Here is a 15,422-nt window from a genome sequence, read left to right on the forward strand (position 1 = left end):
GCTGAATTTAAATCCGCTTTCGCGCTTTGCCTGGCGCGGAGCCAGATCGGATGCAAGCGCTTGTCATATTATCACAAATATTCAGTGTTTTCAACCATATAATGCTTATTTTAGGTTTCAGACATTTAAATACATGTAAGTACTAGCAAAACCATACATTTACAGTTTGTAAAATACACGCTGATGTCTATGGAAACGGCAATAATCATCCTTAAAAATATAATCTGACGACATGTTTTTATTGATATTATATACAGATTGTGTAGGTAACTATAAAGTTTACTCTGCTCTTCTCCCAGTTTACCGGAGACTTACTTTAACGTGTTTCGGGAGGAGAGGATGAATTTACGTGTTGTAACAGCTCTGATTCATCACGAACTTACATGGCGGCGCCCATCACCCGGTATAGATCAACTAACACGGTCATTATAAAAGGGTTTAAACTACCACATAGATTTACTTGCACATATTACAGAATCGGAATATCAGATATTTCATAATATAGTGAGCATGTTTGTGAATATTTTGCATAAAAAAAGGAAAAATGAAATAAAAGCGATTTATGTGTCATACAGAGCTGTTGTGGCTGAGTTGTGTCACATGACAAGCATGACGCATCACCATGGAAACAATAAGGCGATACATTCTAAAATAACGGTCGCCTAAAAAAAAAAAACACGCTGGGGGCTCAGCTAGAATATTTTTAACTCACGTGTGAAAGGGTTAAACCGCAAACATTTCATTACACTAAATGTTCTTTTTTAGCAATGTCATATGACCCCTTTAATTCTATTTAGGGCTGTCGCGATAACCGCGCTATTGACGAGCAAACCGCAGAGGAATGCAAGAACCGCAGCAACCGCGATTTTTGCGTGTTTTCTTTTTTCATAGGGTTATGCCCTTCTCGTTTTACACTTCGTGCATGTGTCCTGAATATTAAATAAGTTAGTAATGATAATGTGTACCATGCTGATTTGTACTGAGGCTCCGTAGATTTGCACTTAAGCCTAAACAGACAACGCATGAGAGAGAGATCAACTGAGCATGTGCGATTACTTGTGAGTCATATATATTTGTGAAAATAGGTAGTCATGTCCAAGGAAAGCCAAATCTCTGTCTTAGCATCGACGCATTGGTCAGCTGAGCCTTCTAACGTGTCGCTCAAAGTTAAAATGATTTCAACAGCGTTTTTCATTTCGTCTCTCTTTGAATGAATCAGCGTTTTTGAACGTGTAGTTGAATGAACGGTTTAAAGACTCACTCAAAGACAGTCCCTTTCCACCACCTTGTGGCGCAACACTGTAACTGCACTGACTGACAGCCCGTCTAGAACGCGCGCAGGTGGAAATATCAATAGAAAGTCTCTTGTCCAGTCGGATTCGAGGATCAGAACGAACTGTTATACATATAGGCTAACAATAGCCTAACAATCTTATTGTCAGGTTTATGTTCTGTTATGTCGATCATTCTCTTCTGTTTACTTCACTTCCTGTTTCAATGCTATTTGGTTTCTGAATATGACCTCGTTATATCGTAACACACGGATTATATATGGCGATAATACCGCACACCGCGCTATTGAGCCACTCAAAATTACCACAAGAGAAATTCCTTCACCACGACAGCCCTAATTCTATTAAATTAATTTTATTCATATTCGTTGATGTTTCCACTAATGTTCTTAATTGATTTCAAACTTATCTTTGTATGACCATTGTGGATAAAATGTGCTATAAGAAATCTTGTTAAATTTCTGCTATATGATGGATCTGACTGCCTTCGGTTAAAATTCCTTTAATATCAGTCAGAACTTACCAATCTGTGAGGGGGTCAGACCCTTCTTGGCCAGTTTGAAGATTTGCTCTTTAACATCATCAGATGTCAGTTTGAGCCACTAAAATACAAAATAGTTGCATATTTTAACAGCCTTGACAAATCAGAGAGGCATTATTAATCAGAATCGGATGACTTACTGTGGGAACACTTCGTCTATAGGGCAGTGCCGACTGGGACAAACCCTTGCTGAAAAATAAAGCATTTAACAGTTCAATGCATGTTCCAGAATGACACATTAAATTACAACTTCTAAACTTACCTTCAGTAAGCTAAACTGTAAACATAGCTAAACTGTAAACATGACTGACAGCAGGTAATACAAAGCATAGGTAAGTGAATGGAAGGGGATCTTAAACCAAGCTGAACTTTAAATTAGAGTTAGTCTATTAAAAATTATGATAAATGCATAAAACCCATTTAGGAGGTGATTTGATCGGCCCTTGCTGTTAACACCAAACACATCGGACACACAAAAACGTGGGTTATGTAAAAATAAGCGACACGATACCAGATCAGACCGCGCAGACAAATTGTAACTGAATGGGTATGAAAAGATCCTCAAGTGTGTCCGTACCGCAGCGCCTCATTCTACATGTGCTGCGATCACGCTTCAGAGCAAGAGAACGTGGGACTAAATGGACTTCTCAAACTCTTTTCTAGCTCCAATGGAATACACATTCCAGACTTCGCCTATGTTATACAGAGTTAACAGTACTTTGGGTTGGTAGTGTGGCCCATATAATGTGTTCTTAGCGAAAAATAAGCATTTACCCAGGAGCGTGCATACGACCCATGATGGCGGCTTTGAGAGCGAGGAAAGAGAAAGACCGAGCTGAGGCCGAGAGGGAGTGAAGAACGGAGGCGGAAGTGATATCAAATATCTCTTCCTGTCTGTTGATTTGAGGATCAAGTCTTTTTTTCTTTGCTTTGCTTTTTTTCTCTTTTTTTCAGACTTTAGTTTATGTTAAACATGGTATTTTTATATACTTTTTTTGTTTTGTTTTGTTTTTTTTCTGTCATCTGACCTGGAAAAATGCATATTTTTCCAATAAATCCAGATAAGTCCGTCATTACATTTTGCATAAAAATAAATTTAAATTATATCATTTTTAAATTCATAAATGATATTTCATACAGACTCTTCTCTCTCTCTAATTTCGAATAAACATTTTGGATTTGATCTAGAACGGTTCTTTGGCATAAAATCCCATTATAATTTTGTCCATTATGTGATGTAATGGGTTCATGTTTTTATTGTCTTTTTTGCATTTTTCATCATTTAGTTTATTACTGTCATCCTGTTATACGCGTTGTGCTTTGTCGTTTGTTAAAAAAAATACACCACTCCTTTCATATCCACCGGCTGGAGGCGCTATAAGAAAAGCCTTGCCACTGTAAGCATGCTATAGAAATAGAATAAACGAATAGAACAGTAGCATCCAACAGAGTTATACAATGGGCGGAGCTTAGCGGCCCTGAGAAATAATAACTCTCCTATTTAGAACTCTTCAGTGTGTATTTTTTAAGCTTATTATCTATGTAAGCTTCTTATTGTCGTTATATGGGTTTTAATTATTATTCAAACATCCATTATTATTATTATCCAAACACAAGATAACACGCATTACAGTGTTACCCATAACATTTTCCAGCGCTGGTCAGGATGGACCAATCACAGGCGTTTGTGATGAATCTATATATAAGGAAGTAAAAATATATTTTATAGATATTACTCGGAAAATGTTCTGTTCGCATGTACTGTACCAACAATTATAAGTAACATTTTTTTTAATCTAGCATACTTCAAGTGTACAAATGGTTTAAAAGAAAAGGTCATGAGTTCTGAATGCGACTGAGCGGAAGATTCGCTTTCTGAGCCCCCACGCGCCCCCTTCAGGAAGCCATCTACCTGTGTCATAAGAAACTATATCACTAAACCCCAATATATAAGTCGAGCGCTGTACTTGATCTACGTGGACGGACGAGCTCTCTGTCTCCTCCTGCTGCTCTTCTCTGTTAGCTGAGCTCGCTAGCTGTTCTGATTCCGCTTCTGTAAGTCATCATCATCAGTCCAAGATAGCGGACAGTCAGGAAGCCCCGGTAATGAAAGGAAGCAGAAAACACCCGAGATAGCTCGATAGAAACCGATCTGACACCGTAAGTGCCATTATTTAATTGCCTTAACCCAAATAGAGTATAAACAATTCAACTTTTCACTTATTAAATGTCCAGCGAGTTTCGCAATAACGTCTGGCATAGACTTCACTGTCAAATGAAAGCTAATGAAATTAGCCTTTATGTATCGAGTTCAGCCACCCTTTCGAACCACATTTCTGTAATGCAATATGACAAAACCATGTATATTTTGAGTGTCACTTTAATATAGTGACCCGCTAGCTGCCTGTTAATGTTGTTTATCCTTAGTAACGGGGTTTATTGGAGAGCTGATCTGCCAATCATTGGCTGTGTCTCAAGCCCTATAGAGCTGCCTACCTAGACCCGTTCGATTGCTATTCGAATCGCGATGTCTAAAATATTTCGATTCGAATCTCCAGGTTCGCATATGATCCCAAAAATGGAAGGCAACTCACTAGGGTTTGCGGTACAACCAGACAGTATCGCTATCTAATATGATAGAGCTGTCATCTCCGTCTCATGTTTCATACATACGCGTGCTGATTTTTCCAGATGTCCTATTTAAAGGGGCTCCTCGCCAGCTGCCTTATGTTGGCGAGTGTGCTGTCCTGGGTCAAGGCAGTGCCAATAAGCATAGATAAAACTAAAGTGAAGCTCCCAGAGGAAACAGTCAAAGAGCCTCCCCAGAGTGTGGTAAGATATTTGATCAGCTAATTACAAAATAAGCTTTGGCTGCAAGTTATAACAAGTAGTCTTTTAGTGTGAGGAAGCATAAATATGCATGGCTATTTCTGTGCGGCAATAAGCTCACAATTTTGAAATCATTTACTTTGAAAGAAAAAAAGCACACTTTATATTCCATTCATATATTCATATTATTTATATTATATTTGTAGGACACTGGACTACATTATGACCGCTATCTCAGGGAAGTTATCGATTTCCTTGAAAAAGATCAACATTTTAGAGAAAAGCTGCACAACACAGACATGGAAGATATAAAGGTAAGAAACGGCATGGCTTTATTTGTGTTGTGTTATACAAATCAAAGGTCACACAGAGCTAATCTGTTCATTCCTGCTGATTTCAGCAAGGGAAGTTGGCTAAAGAGCTTGACTTTGTCAGCCACCATGTGAGAACCAAGCTGGATGAACTTAAAAGGCAAGAGGTCAGCCGTCTGAGAACCCTGATCAAAGCCAAGCAAGATATTGAAGGAGGGAATGGTAAGAATGGCTGTAAAAAATAATTACAGTTGAATAAGTGCTTGAGGTCATTTCTCCTACATAGGGATAACTGCATATTAATGAATGAACAGACCATAAACACCAAATGGGTCTTCAGAACATTCTCTGAACACCGTTCTGTCTCATGTTTATCAGATATTGCAGTAGATCACCAGGCGTTACTCAAACAGTTTGAATATCTGAACCACATGAACCCACATACATTTGAGGTTGAGGATCTGGACAGACTCATCAAATCGGTACGTCATTACTTGCAGTTACCCAGCTTCCATCATACTTCATTTGATTATGTGGCTGTCACCTTGAATGCCTGAATGCTCCCTTTAACTGATACTTGATTTTGGTGCTTTTAATCCTTAAGATCAAAAACAAAGCAGCCAAATATATTTAGTATTTAAAATACATTTCTTATTGCATATAATTGAGGCAAATATACAGTATAATAATAATAAATAATAATACATTTCCATGACTTGGTAAATAAAGATTTTAATAATTTCACAGCGATTTAGAAAAAAGTTCGTAATATTTTCACATTTTTTTATGAAGGTGGGAATTTTCCTCTAAACATACTGTACATTTAACAGAATGCAGTGGTAAAAATGTACAAAAATTATGTTTCTCTCACTAAATATAGCGCATTAGTCTGTACCAGTTAAAAACGTTTTTGAACTGCATCCTACTAATACACTCTCAAGGATTTCTGGAGTCTTCCATATGCACTTAAAAAGAACATCAAGTAATATTCTTTGTTTTAAATCCAAGGTCAGCATGTACATTCTAGCAAACATCTCAGGGCCATTTTCCTTCTTTTCACATTCATAAGATAACTGAAGATGAAAGCATGTCAAGCAGTTATATTTCAGTCATATTTATGATCTAGGCTACAAAAGATCTGGAGAACTACGACAAGGAACGGCATGAAGAATTTAAAAGGTACGAGATGATGAAAGAGCATGAGAGACAGGAACACCTGAAGACACTTGATGAGGAGGGCAGGAGGAAAGAAGAGGAGCACTATGAGGAGATGAAGAAAAAACATGCTGATCACCCTAAAGTCAATCACCCCGTGAGTCGGCACGTATGAACTTCTCCTGATGTTTGCGATTTCATTGAGGATATGCTCATGTTTCTCTGATATTCTGGTCTGTAGGGTAGCAAGGATCAGCTCAAAGAAGTGTGGGAAGAAGCTGATGGTCTTGACCCTGAAGATTTTGACCCCAAAACATTCTTCAATCTGCATGGTAAAATATTTTTGATAGCTTAGCCGAATCCTGGATATGAGAATGCTAAAATGACATGCTGAATATTGTTCGATTTTTTTTTTGCAGACACAAACGGAGATGGCTTCTTTGATGAACAAGAGCTGGAAGCCCTTTTCACGAAAGAGGTATGCAGTGTAATTATAACAATTGCATAATTCACCACAGAATAAAAATAAAACATATATAAAATAGTGTCTGTAGTTATAAAATGCTCAGTTATTATTTAGTAGCAATGAAATGGCTTCTAATGTGATTATTTTTTCAGCTGGAGAAGATCTATGATCCCACTAATGAAGAGGACGACATGGTTGAAATGGAGGAGGAGAGGCTGCGAATGAGAGAACACGTCATGAACGAGGTTAAATTCTGCTTATAATAATGGACCAATTCTCTTTGTATGACCTGGCAACTTCAGGAAGATCTTTGGGGAAAAAATATTTTTTTCTAAATCTGTAATCTTCTGGCCTTCACAGGTTGACTCTAATAAAGACAGACTGGTGTCCTTAGATGAGTTCCTGGTTGCCACAAAGAAAAAAGAGTTTCTTGAACCAGACAGCTGGGGGTATTTAAAGGCATTCAAGTTTTTCTGTAATAATTATCTTGGGCTATTGGATGACCCCAGACTCTAGAACAGAACCAGGCATATACTGAAGAAGAGATGAGAGAGTTTGAGGAGCAGTTGGCCAGGCAGGAGGAAGACTTAAATCTGAAAGCAGCTGACCTTCAGAAACAGAGAGAGGATCTGGAGCAGCAGCAGGAGCAGCTCAATGCTCAGAAAATAGAACTGCAGCAGGTAACTGAACTGATTTGTCTCGTACCTGCTCATTGAATTAAAAAAATAATAACCAAGAAGAGTCATTTAAAACAAGTAAATGAAAAAACCTGTTCTGTGCATCTTCCTTGTCAGGCTGTGGAGCATATGGAGCGGATAAAAACACAGAAGGTTCCACCTCCACTTGAGATGCATCGTAAGTAATACTTTTACTTCAGATATATAACTGGATACATGTGAAGGTTACATTACCAAGCTATTCTTACACTGGGTTTAAATGTGACAGGGTGTCCGCTGGTCCTTAAAAAGTCTTAAATAACGTTTTCCTAATAAAAGGCCTTACGCATTTAGTGTGTTTTTTTTCACTGCATGATTCAGTCTATTAAAATACATTTACAATGATTACAAAATTCAAGACATGGGGGCAGAAAATGTATATTTATACCACTTCATATAGTTAATCAATTTCACATGAAGAGTGCTGTTTTTTTTCTCCAAAAATTACCATGATTACAAATGTGACATTGATTTTTTTATTTTTTTTATTACAACAGTTCAATAAACGATGTTAATTAAGAGACTTACGTTTTAGACACCATATTGCCTGTTTTTGCATTATTTCGACAACAAAAATAATTCCAAACAAAGCCACAGCGCTGTTTTGCGTCTCTGAGCAACATGATGGTGTTTCATTTCTGAATGAATCAACTGTTTCTAAATGAATCAACTGTCTTGATTCGGTTCAATCGCAATGACTCATTTATTAACAGTGACTTGCTGCCACCTACTGGCGGTTTTAATTTCACATTTAAAGTACCTTTTTATTATTTAAATAATTTCAAATAACAGTATTCAACGTTTTATGTTTAATATATGAAAACATTATTAATGCATTTGTAAAAATAGGCCTTTGTAAAGGTAAATAAAAATATGCAGATTAAGTATGTAAAAGCTGATAGAACAAATATTGCTTCAGAATAAATTGTTTACACCACCACAGATCTTGATGATGAGATGCTTTTGTGGAGATATTTTGCATGGAATATTGTCTGCTGATATGAAAAGTTCACTGTATATCTTAATACAGTGTACAATACAAATATAATTTATTACAGCGATGATATTTTGTTTTCTTTTTATGTTAAACACATTAAATATTACATATACTGTATGTATGTAATATAATGTGTATTTCCATTACAGGTTTAGGTCTTAAATTTCATATAAGGTGGTATTAAAAAGGTCTTAAAAAGTCTTAAATGTAACTTGTTCATGTCTGTAGAAACCCTGTGTGAGACCCACTGACATGTTATTCTAGTTTAACAATATTGTGGAGATGGTTAAATAAACTTTATATCAGTTATTGTATGCAGTGGGTTAACAGGGTTTCCAATGTTGTGGTTGTTAAAGCATAAAAAAAACATTAAAAATAATAATAAAAAATAGCCACACCATTATTCCTAAATATACTTGAATTTTAACCATTTCAATTTAAAATGTAACGTATTTTAATTGGGACATTCCTGACAAAAATACTTGAATTTTAAACATTTAAATTTAAATGTAATAATGTGGGTAATGGAGTCTTCACTGTCATCACCCTCAGTGTGAATAGGGTTGACCATTTTGTCCTCCAACACAACTGTAATATCACATGTAAACAATATTTTAATTTTAGAGCATTTCCTTAGGCAGCACCACCTAAAGAAAAACCTCTTTTTAAAGCCAAATTAAATATTATGCTTTTTACATGCACTGGTCAATATGGAGATTTAGGGCTATTTTGCCTCCAAACATGACTAGTGGAAAGAAAAGTAACAAAAAAAAAAGGTAAAATACGTTTCTATAAAGGCTGTTTCTAATAAATTTTTTCTCATGCACTGAGCCGACCATTCCCACTTCAGTAGCACTTACATACACCAGACTTTCCATTTTTTACAGAGAGGTTTGTTCATATGTCAATCCCATTTATTTATATTACATTTTGTTCCTAAAATTTTTTACGGCTGTTACAGCATTTTCGGATTTATGATAAAAAGTGAAAGGAAGTGTCCAAAACCTCCTCTGTGAAACCTTCAACACTTATATTTCTTCTATTGTCATCATTTGTAAGTCGCTTTGGATAAAAGCGTCTGCTAAAATGACTCAATGTAAATGTAACAATATGATTTTAAAAGAACATTCTTGACAAATATACTTGAATTTTAAACATTTAAATGTAACACCTTGATTTTAAAAGCAACATTCTTGGCAAATATACTTAAATGTTATACATAACATTTAAGTGTAACACCTTATTTTCAAAGTAACATTTTTTGGCAAATGCACTGTAGTTTTAAATATGAAGTGTAACCTGTTATTCTTGGCAATAATACAAAATACTCTAAATCTCTTATAACAGTGCAAGGAAATGCTGTCCCTGAGTCACTAGGACATGATCCACCTCCTGTGCCCCCTGAGAACCAGCCTCTGCCCCCAGGACACCAAGATATCCCTCCAGAACAGCAACAACATGTACCCCAAAAGCAACAGGATCTAGGACAGGAACCCCAAAATATACCCCAAGAAAACCAGCCACTGCCTCCAGGACACAACAGCCTACCCCATGATTCTCCACAGATGCCCCTCGACCACAACAATGTGCCATAGAATGGACATATGGTTTTTCCTGCGTGACTGTGTGGACAAACTGACCTAGCACCAGAGACTTCAACAAAAAGTACCTCCTGCACAGTAAGAGTCAATGATTACCTGTGGTCATGTGTGCTGCGGTTTTAATTAGTAAGGAATTGGGTGGTTTCATAAATATAATACATTTAATGCAGACTTTGCTGTTTGATGTAAGTGTGTTTGATTTCTTTTTGTTATTTGAAATATCTTTTACATACGTTGTGGATATTTTATTTTCCAACACAGTGGATTGGATGTCTGTGTGTACGCTTTTGTTTTGGACATTTTTTTTTCTGAAATTTTAATGGCCATGAAGAGCTACTTAAAACCTAGTTGTGTGGTATCAGAATATTGTTGAATTGTACTGGAAGTTTTTAATTGATTAAGGCTACTCTGGAGTTTAACTGTTGCTTACAGGGGGAACTTTAAGAGTAAAGTCAATAAAGAAATCTATTTGGAAAAAAGTTTTCTTTTATGAACTACAAACATCACATGCAATTACTTCAATTCAGTTCAGTACAAATTAAGCTCAATTAAAGCAAAAATTAAGGCACTTACAATGATAGTGAATGGGGACAATTTATGGAGGATTTAAAAGCATAAATGTGAAGCTTTTACCGTATTTTTACAAATGCACTTGCATTAATTCTGTTAAATTTGTGTATAATTTGAATTGTAAAGATGTTTAAATAATCATTTTTAAATTTGTAGTGTTTATGGTAATGTAATCATGGCAAAAGAAAAAAAAAAGTTGTAAAATTGAAAATAACTGTACACATCCAAAAAAAAAGGTTTAGGAACCAATTTACCTCACACTAATTGTTTACATCATCTGTCCATATTATTGAAACTGTTCTTGTGCTAATTACTTTTTTTTGTGCTAATCAACATGAAGCCACAAATGCGGTCTATTGTGCTTACCTTGCACTGAACCCAAAACTAGCTTTAAGTGCATTTTAATTATTCCACACACCACACAAATTTATTGTTGCACTATACTTAACCCATCAAAAACCATTTGTGATAATCATATATATATACATATATAAATAAAAATATCTATAAAAAAAACTGCATATTAAATGCACAAGAGTGCTTTAAGAGTTTAAGATATTAAATGCACAAAGTATTTTATGGCTTCAAAGATTCTTTCTGCTCTTACGTCATACCAAACGTGTGAGAATAACTTTTAAAGTGTCTCGTCCTTCAAAAAACATTTATTAGCATTAATTCTAATCAACATTGATTGGAAGAAATACAATGAAGCAGTCATTCAGCCACATACAGTACAATGTATTTCCTGTAAACCATTTGGCTGAGCCAAAAAAAGAATTCACGTCACAATACAGTACGTACAAGTAAATTTTTCACATTCACTTAACAGTTCATTTGGCCAAAAACGAAGTGCCTTTGGTATACGGTGTACTTCACATTCATAATCTAGCGGCTGTTCCCAGCTACTAAGTCGTCATTCCACCAAGCTCAATTAAAATCCAGACACCCATAATCAAAGGCACGTGTTCTGTCTCAAATGTGTAAAGGCTGTGCAATAGCATATGATTGAGAGAAAGCTTTGAGAGCTCTGAGCAATTACAGTGCTGGGAGTGCTATAGTCTCATTGATACTGTATTTTCCCAAAACCATTGGTTGTGTCCTTACTTGCTAAGATGCGGTCATCTAACTACATGGTCTGGAGTGGCACGGCTCGTGTTTGAGAGTCCAAATGGGTGGAGGAGATAAAGGGGTGGAACAGGGCTGATAATGGCTAAAGGACTGGGTTTAGCTGGTCTGTTGGGCAGCCATGGGACCCATTCCTCTGCTGGACCGATATGATCCCCCTCGTCCTGAAACCCAAATACATCAGAAAATCAATGTGGAGATAAATAGTCTAGTCACATTCAATGATTTCAGGGCCAATTACAACGAGCACTTTCCACGCTTTTGAAATGGTATTCTGATCATAAAACACCCATAAAGTATGTACATTATGTATCTTATACTACAAGTGTTAAATGCAAACCATCAATCCCAAAAGTACAACAACAGATTCATCAGAACAGCTCTATATATCATTATAGCACTCAAATTCTCTCACAGGTGGACTGTAGTGCAACATGCAACAGTCTGGCTGTTCTTAACTAGACTTTGAAAAAACAAAAGCGAAATGACATCATAGAGATAAAAAGCACTGCAAATTTAGTAAACGTAAACCATTTTAAGCAACAATTAGAGAAAATGTCAGTAGCAACATAATTATTCTTAACAGGATTCTCTGAAATAGTCACATGCCAGAGTATTCAGGTTATTTCTTTGTAAAACCCTGTTTTAGCTTTCCTAAAATTATGTACAATCCAACACATAGCTGCTAATGTTCAGGTCACACAAGACCTGAACAGAATAGTTCACCCCAAAATATGTATTTTTTAGCCATGGCAATTTGCCACAATCACCCTCATATCATTCCAAACCCATATTTTTACTTCTGATGGCAACAAAAGGAAATATTTTGCCAGATGTTCTTGCAGCTCTTTTTCATACATACATACCCTCTATGAAAGAAAAAAAAATACAGGTTTGGAACAACATGGACCGGCAATGGACTCATTTGGAACAGCATCATAGATCATGGAGGCAATCTTAGGGCCATGTTGTTGTATTAATGTTTCACACCTAATTAAATGAGACTCTTAATCTTCTTGGAACGCAGGATATAGTACATGACGCAAGAGGCAGAAAAGCAAACAGAGCTGCAGAAAAAAACAACCAATAAGCAGACCAATCACCTGCCTCCCCTTAAGAAGACTAAAGGAAACAAAGTCAACCTCCAACAATTCAGCAGACAAAAGGTCACAGGACAGGTGAGAGGATTTTCGAGCATGGAGAGCAAAAAGAAAGCAGCGGCAGACAAGCAGGTAATGCAACACATCTTTATTGAAACATTCTCTCAAGGAGTGACATGAGCATACAAAGGGCAGGACAGCAGAAAAAAAAAATCTTCAAATGAATATGGGGTGAACAAAAAAAAAATTAATGCCTTGGGGGGGGCAGGCCAACGAAATATCAAAAACACTCCTATGGATTGGACCGACAGTGGCAGATTTCTTTTTGCATTTTATTTTATAAAAAAAATAAATTAATGAAAATCTTTCAAGTTTACAGGAATGTCTATGTTTTAAACACGACCTGGCTGAAAAATCACAACACTGACAGTTTCAGCTCTCCACTGTGTCTCTGTAAAACACATTAGTATATTAAAACTATCAAAGTGGGCTTACTTGAATCAATAAGCCAAAAAAAAACACTGATAGGAGTAAAAATATGGGCTGGGGGAAACATTCTCAATAAATGAATGTTCAAAGTGGCCAAAAAGAAACAAGTCTTCCCAAAGATTTTAGGATCGCATCGCTTGAGCATTACCTCGAGAGCAACCTCGAGGTCCTTGGGTAGCTCCTCGCTTGAAGCTTTGCTGATATCCATCCTGGAAAGAAAACACATGGGACTTTAAAACCTATTCTATTATGGTAATGCACATATTTCTTCTCAAATCTACACAGTATTCGTTTTCTTGAAGTTACCCGTTGGTAGGTGTTGTTGGAATAATCTCGCGGAGTGCTGAACTGAGTTTGCCCGTATCCGGTGTTTGGAGTGTTCGGGAATGGAGCGCGATACCCATCGTATCCACCTAAACATACATTTAAAAAAAAAAAAACATTGTAATATTTTACACTGGAATTTTTTCAGATTTTCATTTTACACTGGATTTCAGAATAGCATTTTTGTTATAATTTAAAGCAGTCTTGGCTCACCTCTAAATCCATTTGATGGTCCACGGTAGCCGTTCAAAGCCCCTCTGGGATTTCTGGGCCCAGCTCGTGGCATTGCTCTGTTGTTGTAAAAGGACTGACCTGGCCGCCCAAACCCTGTACCCTGCCCCGAGGGCTGCTGAGATGCAGACTGGTGTCCCTCTGCAGACGGAATACCTTGGTCTTGAGAATGGAAAGGGCCAACTACAAAGAAACCAAAAAATATTTTTATAAACCAATTAGATATAGTAGTTTTTTTTTAAACTATAAAATGGCACAAATGTAGCAGCAATTCTCTTACCTGACTGCAGGGCTTCTTGAGGCAGTTCCTGCTGCTCAGTTGGAAGGGTGGCTTGTGTGCTGAAGCCTTGACCGTAGCTACTCTGATACTGACTGGAAATCTTCTGAGACTCCATCTCATTGGTTGGAGGAACTGGAGCGTTCATATTGAATACCTAATGGAGGAGAGAAAACATGTAATCATATCCAAAACTATCATGTGGCATGTAATAAGTTCATTATTGTTTGGTCTTATTACACCATGTCAGGCTCTAAGTCTGTTTTCATGGCACAAAAAGGGAAAAATCAGTTTTGAAAATTACGTAAATAAATCATTAAACATTTAAAAGGAGATTACGGATATACAAACAGGATAAATTATATACACAAAGATGAAAACTACAAAGATTTTTTTTGATAAAAACTGACCATTATAGTCATGCAAGTAACGGCTCATCCACAAATGATGTACAACAGGCTTGAACATGATAAACTCAAAAGGCTCAAGTTCATAATGTCCTTTTTAACAAAACAAGCCTGTCAAGGGCCATTCACACAGAATGCGTTCTTGCATCTAAAAATGCTAGATGTGGGGCAGTGGAAAGAAAGAAAAAATAACCGTAAAGTCTAAAGTTGTGGTTGAAGGCCATGTTTCTAGAAGACCTCATCAAGACACTACAAAAGATGCAAGACATGAGCAGAACAATCAAACGTGTCAGTGCAATGCTTGTTTACATAGAAAACCAATGGAAAAAAACTGCATAACGTAATGCAAAAATGTGTTCTTTGTGAACGGCCCCTTACACAGCATGAAAAACAGAACAGAAGCAGTATGGAGAGACAAACTCTGATGGGGTGAATTTGGAGAGGGTGGGGTAGACAGGTTGAGGCCTACCGCTTGCATGGACTGGAATGGAGCTGCGTTAACGTTGATGCCACTGTGAAGGGGTTTGGAGACAGGCTGAAACACCTGGGGCTGAGAGGAAGGGGTGGGGGTCTGCTCAGACGACAGGGGCATGGAGACCTAGGGTGTATATCCTACATCACTCACATATCTAAGCCATAGTGTACACACAGCATCTGCGAAAGCACTGCGGTGTATGCGGTTACCTGCAGGGGGTCAATGGAGTCTGTCTGTGGCCGGGGTTCCGAGTTATGAGGGGGCTGATAGAGAGGGGGTGTGGAGGAGTAGGCCTCATTTGGAGCCGAGACCATCGGGACCTGGATAGAGAAACAGAGTTTTAGGAAAGCCATTTCAGACAGAAACCACTTGAGAGCATGTTTCTGCTAATTGAACTTACTTGCGTGGGTTCAGGCTGCACAGAAAGAGCGTTGTGTTGGGGTAGTCGGGATTCTGTGTGAGCAAAAAAAAAAAAAAAAAAAAAACATTAAAAGAGCAACCTTTTGGGCTGGGGAT

General features: G+C 37.1%; 3 protein-coding genes across 4 annotated transcripts in view; 1 reads left to right on the plus strand and 2 right to left on the minus strand.

Annotated features, from left to right (window-relative positions):
• Window positions 1–2,709, minus strand: part of LOC107754686 (40S ribosomal protein S13-like) — a 7,262-nt gene extending 4,553 nt beyond the window's left edge. The window contains exons 1-3 of the mRNA XM_016571242.1: window positions 2,608–2,709; window positions 1,974–2,022; window positions 1,816–1,894 (exon numbers count right to left, since the gene is read on the minus strand). Coding sequence (XP_016426728.1) covers window positions 1,816–1,894; window positions 1,974–2,022; window positions 2,608–2,630 — 151 coding nt within the window. The 5' untranslated portion in view covers window positions 2,631–2,709. The remainder of the gene's footprint in view (window positions 1–1,815; window positions 1,895–1,973; window positions 2,023–2,607) is intronic.
• Window positions 2,710–3,834: 1,125 nt separating this feature from the next.
• On the plus strand, window positions 3,835–10,387 carry LOC107754687 (nucleobindin-2-like). Its single transcript, XM_016571243.1, has 13 exons — window positions 3,835–3,993; window positions 4,525–4,665; window positions 4,869–4,976; window positions 5,063–5,195; window positions 5,352–5,455; window positions 6,100–6,285; window positions 6,370–6,460; window positions 6,548–6,606; window positions 6,747–6,839; window positions 6,955–7,042; window positions 7,102–7,274; window positions 7,389–7,449; window positions 9,655–10,387. The coding sequence occupies exons 2-13, from the start codon at window positions 4,525–4,527 to the stop codon at window positions 9,900–9,902; spliced, it is 1,485 nt and encodes a 494-aa protein (XP_016426729.1). The 5' UTR covers window positions 3,835–3,993; the 3' UTR covers window positions 9,903–10,387.
• A 731-nt stretch (window positions 10,388–11,118) lies between these two features.
• The window catches only part of LOC107754689 (caprin-1-like), a 14,068-nt gene continuing 9,764 nt past the window's right edge, over window positions 11,119–15,422 (minus strand). Inside the window, exons 12-19 of one of the 2 annotated variants that reach the window (XM_016571244.1) lie at window positions 15,307–15,359; window positions 15,116–15,226; window positions 14,901–15,029; window positions 14,028–14,181; window positions 13,730–13,930; window positions 13,499–13,605; window positions 13,341–13,401; window positions 11,119–11,767 (exon numbers count right to left, since the gene is read on the minus strand). In XM_016571244.1, coding sequence (XP_016426730.1) covers window positions 11,703–11,767; window positions 13,341–13,401; window positions 13,499–13,605; window positions 13,730–13,930; window positions 14,028–14,181; window positions 14,901–15,029; window positions 15,116–15,226; window positions 15,307–15,359 — 881 coding nt within the window. In that variant the 3' untranslated portion in view covers window positions 11,119–11,702. The remainder of the gene's footprint in view (window positions 11,768–13,340; window positions 13,402–13,498; window positions 13,606–13,729; window positions 13,931–14,027; window positions 14,182–14,900; window positions 15,030–15,115; window positions 15,227–15,306; window positions 15,360–15,422) is intronic. The other variant, XM_016571245.1, reaches the window with a different exon arrangement.

This window comes from Sinocyclocheilus rhinocerous, unplaced genomic scaffold (genome assembly GCF_001515625.1).
Source record: "Sinocyclocheilus rhinocerous isolate Xijiao unplaced genomic scaffold, SAMN03320098_v1.1 scaffold742, whole genome shotgun sequence".
NCBI classification, from domain to species: Eukaryota; Metazoa; Chordata; class Actinopteri; order Cypriniformes; family Cyprinidae; genus Sinocyclocheilus; species Sinocyclocheilus rhinocerous.

Coding starts and splice junctions, on each gene's coding strand:
- LOC107754687 (XM_016571243.1), top strand. CDS start 4,525: ATGTCCTATTTAAAGGGGCTCCTCGCCAGCTGCCTTATGTTGGCGAGT. Junction 4,977..5,062: donor CAGACATGGAAGATATAAAG/GTAAGAAACGGC, acceptor TGCTGATTTCAG/CAAGGGAAGTTGGCTAAAGA. Junction 7,275..7,388: donor AGAAAATAGAACTGCAGCAG/GTAACTGAACTG, acceptor CTTCCTTGTCAG/GCTGTGGAGCATATGGAGCG.